The sequence below is a fragment of the Palaemon carinicauda genome, chromosome 3 (assembly GCF_036898095.1).
Source record: "Palaemon carinicauda isolate YSFRI2023 chromosome 3, ASM3689809v2, whole genome shotgun sequence".
NCBI lineage: Eukaryota > Metazoa > Arthropoda > Malacostraca > Decapoda > Palaemonidae > Palaemon > Palaemon carinicauda.
The window spans coordinates 14,472,818-14,489,048 of record NC_090727.1 but is presented as its reverse complement, the minus strand read 5'-3'; the positions used below and the strand labels follow the sequence as shown (position 1 = coordinate 14,489,048).

Below are 16,231 nucleotides of genomic sequence, written 5' to 3'. Positions count from 1 at the left end.
GTAAGGTGAGAAATCACTGAAGACTGAATGTATAGAGAGTTTTGGGTTACTTTTAAGATAAAGTAGTTTTCAATAAATATCTTCTGAGATGAAGAGGGAAACTCCATGTGACAGTCTCTGGAGACCTTCAGAAGTCTTAATTTCTCATTTATTACCAATTTTAAGAATACTGTATCTTTCCTTTCTCACTATCAGTTGACTGGGTTACTGAATTTCACCTATTTTACATCAATATGGATGACATAATAGTTACTGAATCGATCAAAGTAAAACTCTCATAATGAGGAATATTCTTATGTAAAAAAGTGGGCTTTAACTAAATTATTTGAGAAACTGCATCTGAATAATTTGAGGTAATAATAAATATAAATGAACATACAATAATAGAATAAAAAAGAAAAATAGTGTCTTATAATTTATGATAGATTCTAATGTGTTCCCATCCATAAATGAACAAAAGGTTTTTTAATATTTCATGCTTTCTTTTCAAATTTCGTTTTTTTATTATGTAAAAATGACAACAATGTTTAATGTAAAAAAAAATTAAATCCTCGCATATATCATTTCGAAAATATTTCTCAGAGAAAAAGTAAAATGTGTATGATATAAAAGAATATAGTTGTTAACCAAATGAGCAAAAAATTTCGAATAAGTTACCGATCACTTTGCAGGCGAATGTACATGTTGGTATATTTCAATCCATTTGAAAGTCGCACAGGATAGGTGATAGCATACCTGTATTTTGCGATTCCATAACGCCATTGCGCCTACCACCAGCCATATACTTTTAATTTTTATTGAATATGTAATCAGTGGAACTTTTCTGCAACTGATATTGGCGTCGTGATATCAAAGTAAATCTTCCATGATATTTGAAGTTAACAAAATGAGTTAAGATTCTCTCTAGGCAATTCTCCCAAGATGCTATAATGTTTTCCTTTTGTTGCATCAGTCTAGCAGAAGACCTTTGCACACTGCTGAAACTCACTTTATCTTTTCATCAAAAACTGCTTTATCTGCATTGAATATAAATGGTAATGTATCAAATCTAATCAAGAGATAAAGGAATGGGAATTTCAAAGTACTTGGGCTATGTGCAGACTACAAATGGGGCATTTTTAGGGGTCCATTCTTTGGTTTGCCGATTATGATGACAAACCGTGGTTGCAAAGAATATGTAAATCGGGTCATCGTTAATGAATATTATTTCTCTATGAACAACGGCAGTGATTTCATTAAGACAATAAGATATTTAACATCAACACTTGCTTCATGACACACTGGATACAACACCAGAGGCACTTACTGCATAGACTCTACAACGTTTACAAATATTTCCAGATGACTAACACCAGTAGTTACACCAGAACTTACGCTTACTGGACAGCCCTTAAAACATTTACGAAGCTTAGAGAAGAATCAATTAAAAGTCTATACCATCAATGACACTTACTACATAACCTCTACAACATTTAGAAGGCTTGAAGACGGCTAGAATCACTGTCAGTTCTTTCCTCAGACAACCTTTACACTGTTTACAACGCTTCCTGAAGGCTACAATTAGAGTCATTTATTTCCTTAAAAAGTCTCTACATTGTTTAAAACGCTTTTTGAAGGTTAAAATCCCTGCCAGATATTTGCTCAGAAAGCCTCTACAATGTATACAACGCTTTCAGAATTATCAAATCACTGGCCTATGACAGACAGCACAACTTTTACAAAAATTCTAGAAGGCTAAAACTACTTACGATGACACCACTTACACTCACTTCGCCAGTTCAACATTTACAATGCTTCCTGTATGTTCAATTTACTGTGATCTCTTTCCAAAGAAAGAATTTACAAAGTTACAACCCTTCCAGAAGACTAAAATCACTATCTGAACCAACACTTGTATTTAGTGAACATAGTCTACAACACTTCAAGAAGGCTACAACACCATAGGTCTCACTGCACACCCTCTATATAGTTTACAATATTTTCCAGAATGCTGAAATCTCTTGCTATAACGCAAGCTATCACTGGATAGTCTCTAAAACCTCTGTCTACAACACCATTTGCTTTTACTGCACAGACTCTAAAACTTTTATAACTCTTCAAAAAGGCTAAAAATACCGGCGACACATAAACTTGCATTTATTGCACAGCCTCTACTACATTTACTATGCTTTAGGAAGGCTAAAATTACTAGTCATAACACCATATACACACACTTCCCAGCCTCTACGTTTACAAAGCTTCCAAAAGGATTTCCTCAAACAGGCTCTAAAATTAGTATAACACTTCCAGAATGATAAAATCACTAGTTTCACACCACATGCCCTCTCTTCAAACCCTCTACGACCTACACAACTCTTCAGAAAGCTAATCTCACTGGCTACACCAGCACTTATATGTACTGCAGAGACTACGCAACATTCAGAATGCTTCCAGAAAGCTAAAATAACTAGCACTTCTTTCCTCAGGTAGTCTTTACAATGTTAATAACGCTTCCAGAAGGTTAAAACTAAATGATACAACACCACATTTACTCACAAGATCAACAGTTGCCGAGGATGGTGATCTGGGGGCAGAAATAAACCACAGAATACAAGCAGAATGGAAGAATTGGAATAAAGTGTGTGGAGTACTATGCGACAGGAAGATAGTGGTTAAGTTGGAAGTAAAGTGCATAGGATAGTTATGAGACCGACAATGATTCATGGAACAGAGACGTGGGCAATAAAGAAGACAGAAGAAATAAAGCTGGATGCGGCAGAGATGAGAATGTTAAGATGGATGTGTGGGGTGACAAGAAGAAATAAGATACGGAATGAGGTAATAAGGGGTACCGCAGAAGTTAGAGAACTATCTGATAAGATTCGAGAAAGTAGATTGAGGTGATATAGTCATATCATGAGAAGAGATGGACAGTATATTGGAGGAGAGTGATGGAAATGGAGGTACAGGGAAGGAGAAGTAGAGGGAGACCAAAGCGAAGGCTGATGAACTGTATCCCACATGACATTCGATCAAAGGGATTAACCGGTGATGATGTGTGGGAGAGAGGTAGATGGAGAACGCTGGCCAGAAACATCGACTGCACATAAAAGTGGGAAAAGATGCAGACAAAGAACATGTACTTACTGCAGAATATTTACACTATTGACAGCGTTTCTAGAAGGTTATAATCACTGCCATTTTTCTCCTCAAAAAGCCTCTAAAATGTTTACAACACTTCCATAAGGGCAAAAGCACTGGTAGTACTTTCCTTTGACAGCTTATAGAATGTTTATAACGCTTCAAATGGCTAAAATTACTGGCTACTACACTACGAGCACTCACTGGAATTCCTCTGAGCTGTTTTACACCACTTCCAAAATGCTAAATTCACTGTTAGTTCTTTTCTTGGACAGCCTCCACTACAGTTACAACATTTCAAGAAGTTCAACATCACTAGTCATACCATCACTTCCACTTACTCCATATCCTCTAATATATTTGCAACACTTCCAGAAAGCTAAAATTCACTGGCTGCCCACCACAGTAACATAGTGTAGAGCGTCTAAAATGTTCAGAACGCTTCCAGCACCCTAAAATTACAGAACATGCAATTACTGCCTATCCTATACAACGTTTACTATGCTTCCCGAAGGCTAGATCCACTGGATTCACCACCACTTTTATTTAATGCACAGCCTTTACAACCTTTAGAACGATTCCAGAAGTTTAAAATAAATACTAGAGCTTTGATCATACAGCCTGTATGACGTTTAAACCCATTGCAGAAGGGTCACATCATTGGCAATTCTTTTCTCAGACTGACTCAACAGAACCAATTGCATTTACTGCACATCAGGAGGTTCAACGTTTACAATTGTTCCAGATTGCTCAGATCATTGGCAGTTCTTTCCTCAGATAGGTTTCACAATGTAAATAACGCATCCAGAAGGCTAAAATCCCTGTCCACGGCACCATATGCACTAACAGCATAGTGTCTACAATGTTTAATAACACTTCGAGAAGGCTTACTTTTCTTGTTACACCACTGCTTTCACTTACTGCACAGACTCTCTATTATTAAGAATGCTTCCAGAAGGCTGAAATCTCTGGCACATACCACACCTCCTCTACAACGTTTATAACGATTCCAGAATGCTATATTTAAGAGCTATACCACCACTTGCATATATTGAAGAGCATTTATAATATTTAAAACGCTTCCAGAAGGAGAGAATCACTGGCTGCATCACCACATGAACTTACTGCAGAGCCTCTCTAACGTTTACAACGGCCCCAGATGGTTGAAATCACTGCCTAAAACACCACATGCACTCAATGTTTACAACGCTTCCAGAATGCTAAAATCAATGGCTACACCTCAACTTTTATTTAGTGCACTGATGTACAACTTTTAAAACACTTCCAAAAGGCTAACATTACTTGCCACACCACCACTTACTCTTACTTCATAGCCTTTACAATGTTTTCAATGCTCTCAGGAGGCTAAAATAACATGCTACATTACCACTTGTACTTTTTGCAAGGCCCTATATCGTTTATACGCTCCCAGAAGGCTGGAGTCACTGACTGTACCATCAAATGCATTTACTGCCAAATATTTCCATCTTTCAGAACGCCTCCACAAGACTAAAATGCTTAGCTGCACCATCTTTTCTACTTAGTACACAGCCTGTACAACGTTTAATATGCATCAAGAAGGCTAAAATCACTCCCAGGTCTCAAATCAATGGTAATTATTTTCTACAATGTTTAGTATGTTTCCAGATTGGTAAAATCACTGGCGAGAACACAACATTCATTCACTTCAAAGCCTCTAGAACGATTTCAAAGATTCCTGAAGGCTAAAATTAATGGCTACAACACCATTTGTAAATATTGCACCGCCTCTATAACTTTTAGAAGGCTTTCAGAATGATGAAAATCACTACCAGCCTCTATAACGTTTACAATGTTTCCAAAAGGTTAAAAGTCATTTGTCATTTGTCATTTGTCCTATTGTGTCATTCGTGCCCTTTCTGACTTTTGTGTTTCTTTTATATGGACTTTAAGTATAATTGTAATATTTTGTAAATAATTTTTGTATTATCATATTTAAATCTTGTTAGATCTTATTCTCATTCAAATACCTTTATTTTATTATTATTATGGTCCATTGAACTCACATGCTAGAATGGTAAATTACCCTTCTCTCTCACGACTGTAATAACATTATGGGGGCCTGTCCGGGATTTTTTTTGCTAAACTTCTTGGGTATGTAATAATTGACAATATCGTTAAGAATCAGTTGTTTGTTTATGTAGTTGGTGATTCGTTATTCAACCTTACATGATATAAACATCCTGAGTTATAGTTAGTTAGGGGACTGTTTTTGTGTTTGCTAGACCGCTGAAGAATCTATTTCTATTGTTCATAAATTTTTCGGTGACAGAAGGTGGCCACTTCTCTTTTAGTAAACGACTGCCGGTAACATTGTTATAGTTTCCCCACCCCCCTCCTTTCATAACCGAGACTCGGTGCGCGGGTTAAAAAGTTAATCTGTCGTACCATTGTTAAAAATTAATTTCTCTCGAATCATTCGTGACTTTCACGTGCTTATAGTCTTTCCCTGGGTCCTTCGATACCAATCTCTTGCATTATTTATTTTCTGTAAAGTGTAATGAATCTTGTTAATGCCTCGACATATGTTTGTGAAGTTACTGTTCAAATCAAAGTGTAGTAAGTTACTGTTGTTAGCTGAGCGACGGTACTTCCTTTTGACTTCACTTTGGTTTGAACCGGGATTAAAATACTTTAGTCCGTCCTTATTCATTCTCATTATCCCATATCTAAAATGTTTTGTGTATAAATATTTGTCTAATCTGTTACTATTCATGCGTGGTTTATGGTTTTATGAGTGGTCATTGCTTAACTAAGTGCGCTGCAATTTAAGAATTGTAAAACTCTAATTCAGGTCTTTATATTGTTCTTGAAGTTTCTTTTTAATTTTCACAATGGCGAAGTTTGATACTCAAAAGTTTGTGGTGGATCCTTCCTCTGAATTGCATGCCCTTACCGATGCAAGGAAGTCTGAATGAATGGAAGTGCTAGGCATTTAGACCTTGAGATACGTTCTAGTATGCTTGAGTTTAACATTAGGAAAGTGATAATTGCTCACTATATACATATTGAAACCTCGGGTGACGAAGCAATGCAGTATCTTGTTCCAGAAACCCCTTCCCTTACATTTTAACAACAGCTAGAGTTTGAACGTCTTGCAGTCGAGCGTGAAAAAGCTCAGTTAGCTTTAAGAGAGGAAGCCGCTGAAAAGAGACGTGAGTTTTTTGAAATGGAGAAAGAGAAAGAAAGAGAAAAATTTGAAATGGAGAATGCTGAGTTAGAATTTCCAGCTAGGGAAGAAAGAGAAAAGTTTGAAAGGGAGAAAGCTAAATTAGAATTAGAAGCTAGTATAACTATCAAGGTGGAACCTGAGAGGGCTTCAATCAATCTTCAGAATAGGCAAATGGAAGAAGAGTTATCTCTCTTTGACCTGACTAAAAATATAAAGTTAGTTCATTCATTCAGAGAGTATGATTCAGAGGATTATTTTTGGGTATCTGAGAAAACTGCTAATCACCTTAATTGGTCTGCTGAACAGTGGGTATGGCTCCTTAAACCTAAATTGTCAGGAAAAGCTGCTCAGGTTGTTAGGCATCTGGATGACACTAAGGATTATAACCAGGTTAAGAAAGCAATCTTAGATGCATTTTCCATAACAGAGGAAGGATATAGACAAGCTTTCTGTAACCTATGTAAATCATATATGCAAACTTTCCTAGAATTTGCTTCTGACAAGCTTAGAGCTATCAAGAAATTGCTTAAGTATGCTGAAGTAACTTCTCTTGAAGAACTGATGAATTTAATGGTTCTTGAAGAATTTAAATGGAAACTTCCCATTAATGTAATGCTCTATATTGAAGATAGGCAGGAGAAAGATTTACTAAAGGCTGCTTCCTTGGCTGACACTTATTCCTTAATATATAAGTCTATTCCTAATAAAAGAGCTGAGATTTTTGTAAAACCAGTTTAAGGAAAATCTCAGATTTCGGATGATAATCCTAAATGTAGTTATTGTAAGAAAGAAGGACATACTATTCGTAATTGTAAAGACCCTAAATGTAAAGGATCTGATAACTACCATAATGTTTTTATGAAACCCAACGTACAATTTTCAACCTTCCAGAGTAAACCTGTTTTGCATGTGCAAGCAAATATACCAGATGTGTTTGATGATTTTAAGTATGAAGGTATAATAGCCTTGGGGGAGAAAAAACAGAAGTCTAAGGTCACTATATTACGAAACACTGGAGCTGCTTTAACTTTGTTGCATAGTAAGGCTTTACTTAATGTTGAGAATAATCTAACTGGTGAGAAGGTGGTTGCAAGGGATCTTACTGGAATCTCATCCATTCCCCTTGCCAATGTCTACCTTGATTGTCCACTTGTAAAAGGGAAAGTTGAACTAGGGGTGATTGATACAGAATTGCCGGTAAAAGGAGTTTCATTGCTATTGGGTAATGATTTAGCTGGGAAATTAATTGTACCAAATTGAATAAATCCCCATCTTTTTATCATAATAATGGTATCCTAATGCGTTTTTACCGTCCTTCTAACTATTCAGATCTTGATACTTGGAATGAGAAATACCAAATTGTTGTTCCTTCTTCAGTATGCACTCATAAAATGGAAATTGCACATGATGGACCAGGTGGTCATTTGGGACAATACAAAACGTAGGAGATTTCATGTATGCCAAATAGCTGGCAAACCAAGTAATTCCTAAAGCACCTTTACAGCCCATGTTAGTTCCACATGAGCCCTTTGAGAAATTAGTAATAGACTGTGTTGGACACTTGCCTAAGACGAAAGGTGGTAACCAATATTTATCAACTCTTATGTGTCCCAGTACTCGTTTTCCAGAGGCCATCAACTTAAGAATATATCTGCCGTAAAAATAATGCTAAACACCTTTCAAGTTTCTTTACTACTTACGGGATCCCCAAAGATATCCAAACTGACCATGGTTCTAACTTTACACGTAAACTCTTTTCAGAAATCCTTAAGGAATTAAATATAAAACATAGCTTATCATGTCGTTTGCTATACGTGAGTTCCCCTAGGAATCCCTTGGTGTTTCTCCTTTTGAATTGGTATATGGGAGATTATTGAGAGGACCCCTTGCATTAATTAAAGATTAATGGTTAAAGCCCCCAGACTCTAATCAGACTGTAACTGTTCAACAATATTTGAGTAACTTTAAAGAAACCCTTTCCAAAGTCCGTAAAATAGCCAGTGAAAAATTAAGCAAAGCTCAGATTAAAATGAAAATTAGTTATGATAAAGAAACAAAAATTAGGAAGTTCAACCCAGGAGATCTGGTGTTAGCATATTTTCCTTTCCCAGGATCCCCATTTTCCTCCAAATTCTTTGGTCCAAATAAAGTAGTTGAAAATGTCAATAACCATACCTATGTGATTGAAACCCCTGACAGAAGGAAAAGTACTCTAATTATCCATGCCAATCTGCTTAAAAGGTATCATTCCAGGAATACTGAAACTGGTTATGGAGACAAAATTGTAAATGGTAATGTTAAAGTCAAGAATGAGAAACCTGAAGTAAGTGAACCTGAATTCATCTATTCGTGAGGTTTTGTAGATAATTGTGCTGCTCTGAAAGACTGAAAACGCATGTCAACATCTTTCTCCTTTTCAATCGGAAGGACTTGAAAATCCTACATACTCTTACCCAGAACCTCATGGGAAAAACCCAGGTCAGTGTACAGTCCTCACCCATGGCATCGAACTTCTACTAGGAACTGCTCCCATAAGACAACACCCTTATCGCATCAGCCCAGCCCAGAAACTAGTGATGAAATAAGTGGAATATATTCTGAGTGCCGGTTTAGCTATACCAAGCAAGTCACCATGGGCGTCTCCATGTCTATTGGTACCAAAGGAGGATGGCAGCATGCGACTGTGTACAGACTACAGGAGAGTAAATTCTGCTACTGTTAAGGATAGTTACCCTTTACCCCGTTTAGATGACCTTATAGACTCTGTGGGCCAAGCAGTGTATGTAGCTAAGATAGATCTCCTTAAAGGGTTTTATCAGGTGAAGTTAACATCTAGAGCCAAGCTTATATCGGCTTTCATAACTCCTTTCGTGTTATTCCAGTATGAACTAATGTCTTTTGGTTTAACAAATGCCCCATCCACATTTCAACGCATAATTTACTACACTGTTCAGGGTTCAGAGGGAGTATTTGCATATCTAGATGATATATTTGTGATAGGAGATTCTTGGGAAGAGCTTATGAAACGTTTGAATATGCTCTTTGATAGATTAAGAGAAGCCCAGGGAACAAAAAATTTACAAAAATGTGGTTTTGGTCAAGCTACAGTTACTTACTTGGGACATATTGTGGGTGGAGGTAATGTCAGGCCTAAAACTGCAAATGTTAATGCCATTCTTGACTCTCCAGAACATAAGACTAGGAAATCCCTTTAAAGATTTCTAGGTATGGTTTCATATTACAGGAAGTTCTGCCGTAATTTTGCTTCAGTAGCTGCCCCTTTACATAGTCTTACCAGCCCTAAAAAGAAGTATGAATTGGATGAAAAAAGTTAGGCAGCACTTGAACATTTAAAATAATTTTTGAGTAGTGAGTCAGTCTTACATAGTCCTATTTTTTCTAAACCCTTCTATTTACAAGTAGACACTTGCGACATAGGTGCTGGAGGAGTGTTGCTGCAGGAAATTGATGGGGTACTCCACCCAATAGGATACACCTCCAGTAGCTTCAAGCCTCATCAGCTGTCCTACAGTGACCATAGAAAAGGAGCTTTTAGGTTTGGTTCTTGCTCTCCAAAAGTTTGAATGTTACCTACAAGGAGCTCCGGTCTTCCATGTCTATACGAACCACAACCCCCTCACCTTTCTTGAGCGCACCTAGGCCCATAATCAGCCCTTACTAAGATGGGCTTTATATCTTCAAAACTTCAACGTTCAAATAAAGCACCTCATTGGCAGCGATAACGTATTTGCTGATGTCTTGTCACGGACCTCAACCTACCCACGAAATGTAATGTGTTTAACTTTGATCAAGACTTTCCGCTGGGCTTGATCCTCTACGGGGAGGTATTACACCTCCCACATCATCGTAATTATTGTATATATTTTTCCTGACTGTTTTCCCCTGTATACCGCTTTCCTTTGTCCTTTCCCAGGAACTTGTTTGCTTTAGTTTCACACTTCTTGTTCTTACTTGCTCTGCCCATCCTAAATTTCTTCGACCCCTAAATGTAATTTTGAATCAGTCTCCACTCAGCAACTAAACCAAGGACTTTAAGTGTCTGCCAGGGAAGCAGTCCTCTTTATTAAAATGTATCTATAACCTAAGTATATGTGATATTATTGTAAGGGTTTAATAATGAATTGTGCTTTTGTTTCAAGTGTTCTCAATCTGCAGTTTCATTTGTCATTCGTCCTATTGTGTTATTCCTGTCCTTTATGACATTTGTGTTCCTTTTGTATGGACTTTAAGTTTAATTGTAATGTTTTGTAAATAATTTTTGCATTATCATATATAAATCTTGTTAGATCGTATTCTTATTCAAAATACCTTTATTTTTTTATTATTATGGACCATTGAAACCACCTGCTTAAATGGTAAATTACCCTTCTCTCTTACGACCGTAACAGCATATATAATGTTTAGAACACTCGCAGAAGGATGAAATCACGTACTACACGGAACCTTGCACTTACAGCTTATCCTCTACAATGTTTACAATTCTTCCAGAAGGCTAAATGTACTCACTTGCACTTTCTGCACAACCTCTTTATAATGTTTAGAACACTTCCCTGAGGCTAGGATCAATGACAGACTATTGGTCAGACAGCCTCTATAAAGTATCTAATGCTTTCAGAATGATCAAATTAATTGCAGTTCTATCCTATGACAGATTGCACAACTTTTACGATTCTAGAAGGATAAAACTATTAACAATAACACCACTTACACTCATATTTCTCCATCTCTGCAATGTTTATAACTCTTCCAGAAGGTTAAAACTACTATCAGAACCCCCACTTATATACAGTGCACATGATCTAAAAGGTTTAAAACGCTTTAAAAAAGGCTACAACACCATAGTACTCACAACACACCCTCTACATAGTTAACAACGCTTGCCAGAAGGATAAAATCTCCTGCTACAACACTTGCTCTTACTGCAGACTGTATAATGATTAAAACGTTTCCAGAAACTTTAAATCACTAGCTAAAACTCCAATTGTACTAAACGAAGCATCTTTACAATGTTTAGAACTCACCTTGAAGGCTAAAATCGCTACCAGATTTCTGCTCAAATAACCTTCAGAACATTTATAATACTTACAGAAAGCTATAATCTTAAGGAAAAAATCCATTACCACTCACTGCACAGCATCTACAACACTAATAATATTTCCACAAGGTTGAAATAAGTGACAATTTTTTTCTCCAGATAAGCTCTACAACGTTTTCATCATTTACAGTAGGCAGAAAACATTTTCTACATGATATCTTGGACTTATTGTACACCCTCTAAAAGTAAAAAAAAAAAAAAAAAAAATCAGGACGCTAAACTGCACTTACTGAACGACATCTCCTACTTTTTAAGCTCTTCCAGAAAGATGAAATTATTTGCTACAAATCCACTAGAAATTGTTAAATATCCTTTACAATGTTTACAATACTCCAAGAAGGCTAAAACACTCGTTACACTAGAAGTAGAAATTTCTGCATGTCCTGTACAACTTTTACAATACAGTATTTCCAAAAGACTAAATTTACTGGCTGCACCACCACTTGAATCGGCTCTAAAACATTTACAACTCTTCCGGAAAGCTAAATTGAAAGACAACACCCGAAACTTGCAGTACTCACTGCGCAGCCAGTAAAGCATTTGCTATACTATATTAATGGTGAAATCCCTACAAATAACATCACTTGAACTCACTTCAGAGTCCCTATAACGTTCAGGAAGATACAAGAAGTTTAAAATCACTGATAATTAATCTATGAGAGATCCTCTGCAATGTTTGTTACGCCCCAAGAAGGATAAAATCACTACTTACAACAACACATGTAGTCACTGCACAGCCACTATAACGTTTAGAACGCATTCAGATGACTAGAATCACTGCAAGATGTTTTTTATAGAAAACCTCTATAACGTTTAAAACCCATCCCAAAGGCTAAATTCACTGGCTATAACAGCACAGCCACTCACGGCACAGTTTCTACAACCGCTACAACACTTTCAGAACATTTAAATCACTGCCAGATTTTTGACCAGTAATCCTCAATAACATTTACAATTCCACCAGAAAGCGAAATATACTTGCTACACCACCATTTGCACTTACAGCCCTGACTCTACAACCTGTTCAACTTTTCCAGTAGGCCAACACCACTTGCACTTACTTCACAGCCTCTACAGTGTTTGGAACGCTTGCAGAAGACTAAAAACACTTGCTAAACCACCACTTTCACATAATGAACTTTCTCTATAACTTTAACAACACTTCCAGAAGGCTAAAATCACTGGCTACACCAACAAGTGCACTTAGTGCATATCCTCTACAATGTTTACAAATATCCCAGAAGGCTAGATCCACTAGCTACACTATGACTTGCACCTAGTGCGCAGCCACTACAAAGGTTAGAACCCTTCCAGGAGGCTAGAATCACTGCCAGTTATTTGCCCAGACAACATATCAAATGCATACAATACTTCCAAAAGGCTCACATCACTAGCAGCTCTTTCTTCAAACACACTGTACAACTATTAAAACATCTCTAGAAGGCTAAAGCTACTAATTACAACATCACTTGTACTAAAAAATCCACCTCTTCAACGTATACAACACTACCTGATTGCTCACATTACTGGGAGTTCTTTCCTCTGAAAAGCATCTACAGCATTTGAAACACTTCCAGAAAGCTAAGATAACTATATAAACCAGCACTTGTACTTATTGCAAAGACTACAAGTTTTACAACCTTTCCAGAAGACTACAACACCACATTCCCTTACAGCGCACCCTCAATAGCATTTACAACATTTCCAGAAGGCTCAAATCTCTTGCAGTTCTTTCCTCAGACGTCCTCTAAAATTTTACATTGCTTTCCGAAATACTAAAATCGCTGCCACGAACATCACCTATAAAATGTTTACAATGTATCTAGGAATCTAAAATCACTGGGTATAACACCAGTTGCCCTTACTACACATCCTCTACAACATTCTGAACGCTTCCAGAAGAGTAAAATCCCGTTTGGCACCAACACTTGAACTTAGTGCACAGCCTCCACAATGTTTAGAACACTTCCTGGAGTCTAAAATATCTGCCATATCTATACTTAGACAGCCTTTATAACATTTGTAATGTTATCAAAGAGCTTGAGTTCCTGGCAAAAAAAAAAGAAAAAAAAGAAAACAGTATGAGCATAGCCTCTACAACATATATAACGCTTCAAAAAGGTTAAAATTACAGTCAGATCTTCGCTCGGGCAGTTTTTTTAACATGTACATTGATTCAAAAAGCTTAAAATTTCTGAATAAACCATCACTTGCACTAAAATTCAAATTGTGCTAAAATGAATACATACACCAGCACTTGCACTTAGGTGCAGAGTCTAAAAGTCAAAGTTTGCTAAAATGACTGCCTACACCAGCACTTATACTTACCGCAAATCATCTACAACGTTTAAAATGCTTCTGGAGAGCTAAACTATCTGGCACACTACCACAAGCGGTTTATGCATATCCTGTACAACGTTTACATCACTTACAGAAGTCTCAAAACACTTGCAACATCACTGCAAAGCTAAATTCTTTCATAATATATATATGTATGTATATATAAACATATATATATATATATATATATATATATATATATATATATATATATATAAATATTTATATATACTGTATATGTATATATATATATCGATATATATACATATATATATATATATATATGTGTGTGTGTGTGTGTGTGTGTGTGTATGTGTGTGTGAGTGTGTGTATGTATATATGTATATGTATATATATTGTCAAGTTTTCACTCCACCATTTTACATATTGAATATTATAAACTGCTTTAGTATTTTTTTACTTTCTTTATGCACGCCCTCTGTTGATTACTTTCTTCACTTTTCATCCTTCCTTGTCCAGAGCAAAGTCTCTTTTCCCATTAATCCTCCTTTATGTTCTTCATTTTGTTTACTTGGGTACTTCAAATTTCTTGTTAAGTTAGGGGTATTCTTCCTGTTCTGAAGAATGTATTCGTGGCTCTTTCTTCTATAACCAAGTGTATATTGTTATTTAGATATTATGTTTAATTGTGTTGAAACATTGAACTACTTGCCATATGTTTAATTATTATAGTGAAGTGTTTTGTTAAAACTATTTCGTTCATGTATAAGTGTTAAGTAATTCAAGTGTTAATTTGTATAATTAGTCATTAATAATTATAATAAGAGATTGCTGAGTTTCGTTCACCCGACCATGGTTTCACACTGATTAGATTTTATTTTTGTGGAATATCATTTTTATGATGCTTCCTACTGAGTGTTAGCTAAAGCCATCTTTAAGCCAAAGTATTTACCACTGAATACGAGGACATTCAGCTTAGGCATGTCATAATTTGGGGGCTTGTCCGGGATTCCAAATCTGTTGTGCGACTATAAACTGTTGAAATATTTTTGGTGAATTTTTAAGAACCGTTGGTGAACGATGTCCAGATATTGTGCTTCATTAATTTGTACAGTTAGTGCCACGCTACGCTGTTCTTCGCTTTCATTAAACTATGTTTGACAGTAGTTACCAGGCAAGAATACACCTCATCTCTCCTTGAACCAAGGTAAAGTATTTTTGAAGGATAAGTCAATAACAAGTGTTAATTGACAGGGACCTCTGCGTATATCACCCCTTATGCCCGCCTCGTTAATATTTTCCAAAATAAAGGTCACCCTCGCTATCATATAAAGTGATAAGTTACGTTAATCTTGCGTTACCTTGCACATCGTTACTTAGCTCCCAACCTTTCGGATTAGCAAAATCCACTCTATTCCTTTTAAAGTCTTCTCATTGCGGAAGTTTTAGTTCATTCTCACACTTTTAGTGTACCTCGAACACTCCGTGATTCCAGACTTTCTGTAATTACCAAATTGCGCTAGTTTTACTCCACAAGATTAGACATGTGGTTTAGCCAGGTTACTGCGTAAATCTGTAGGTAATTACCATTCTGTAACTACCAGTAGTTATTCGTATTTGAATACTTTTCTCGCTGTCTGCTAGCGTTCTATTATAAATACAGTAATAGCGTTGGGCTGCAGTTACCTCAAATTTAGCATTATAGGTTCACGGTAGTGAATATAAGTTGTTACGTTTGTTTTCGTTAGGAGCAATGTATGTGTAGCTACTGATAACTTTATTTTAGAAATACGAATACTGTCTGGAATGATTAACTTTGAGTTAATGTATTCGCGTTTAGTCAGCCATTCATTGTTAGGTAGGTAGGATTTGTTGTATTTACATAAGTGTTGTGTAGTGAGTAATTAAACCTTGTTCAAAAATGCCTTTTAATCTAGAGAGCTTTGCTGGAAACCCCAAAGAGGAATTATCTACGCTCAGGTATGCTACTAAACAGGATCTACGTGACCTAGCACCAAAATGTAACATTGTGGTTGATCCTGCTTATGTGAAGGCTAGATTACTGAGTAATATTTTAGATTATTTAATCAACCAAGAGATTATTGCAGATGATGAAGAAGTACAAGCACTCAGAATTGCAGCAGGAGTACTTCCCCCTGTTTCAGTAGATACAGAAGTAGAGAAAATAAGGTTTCAATTGCAGTTAGAGAAGGTAAAGAAGGAAACGACCGAACGTGACCTTTATCTAGAAGAGAAGAGAGCAAAAGCGATAGAGAAAGAACGAGAAGCAAGAGAGAAGGAAAAGAAGGAAACGACCGAACGGGAGCTCTATCTAGAAGAGAAGAGAGCAGAAGCAAGAGAGATGGAACGAGAAGCAGAGATAAGACACCAGATAAAACTCCAGGAGCTTTCTTCAGGTAAGAAAAAGGAAGCCACACTCCTTGCTACGTTTGAACTTTTTAAAGCAAGTAGGCTTGTACCTG

General features: G+C 36.5%; 1 protein-coding gene across 1 annotated transcript; it reads left to right on the top strand.

Annotated features, from left to right (window-relative positions):
- The first annotated feature begins 2,694 nt into the window (after nt 1-2,694).
- Nucleotides 2,695-7,591, top strand: LOC137630816 (uncharacterized). Its single transcript, XM_068362366.1, has 3 exons — nt 2,695-2,817; nt 6,239-7,054; nt 7,223-7,591. The coding sequence occupies exons 1-3, from the start codon at nt 2,695-2,697 to the stop codon at nt 7,589-7,591; spliced, it is 1,308 nt and encodes a 435-aa protein (XP_068218467.1).
- Nucleotides 7,592-16,231: the final 8,640 nt, after the last annotated feature.

What these genes read in the sequence shown, in the direction of transcription:
- LOC137630816 (XM_068362366.1), top strand. Translation starts at nt 2,695, where the DNA reads ATGATTCATGGAACAGAGACGTGGGCAATAAAGAAGACAGAAGAAATA. An exon ending in GAAATAAGATACGGAATGAG is followed by an intron (nt 2,818 to 6,238) that starts GTAATAAGGGGT and finishes TTTTAACAACAG; the next exon opens with CTAGAGTTTGAACGTCTTGC. An exon ending in ATAAAAGAGCTGAGATTTTT is followed by an intron (nt 7,055 to 7,222) that starts GTAAAACCAGTT and finishes TCAACCTTCCAG; the next exon opens with AGTAAACCTGTTTTGCATGT.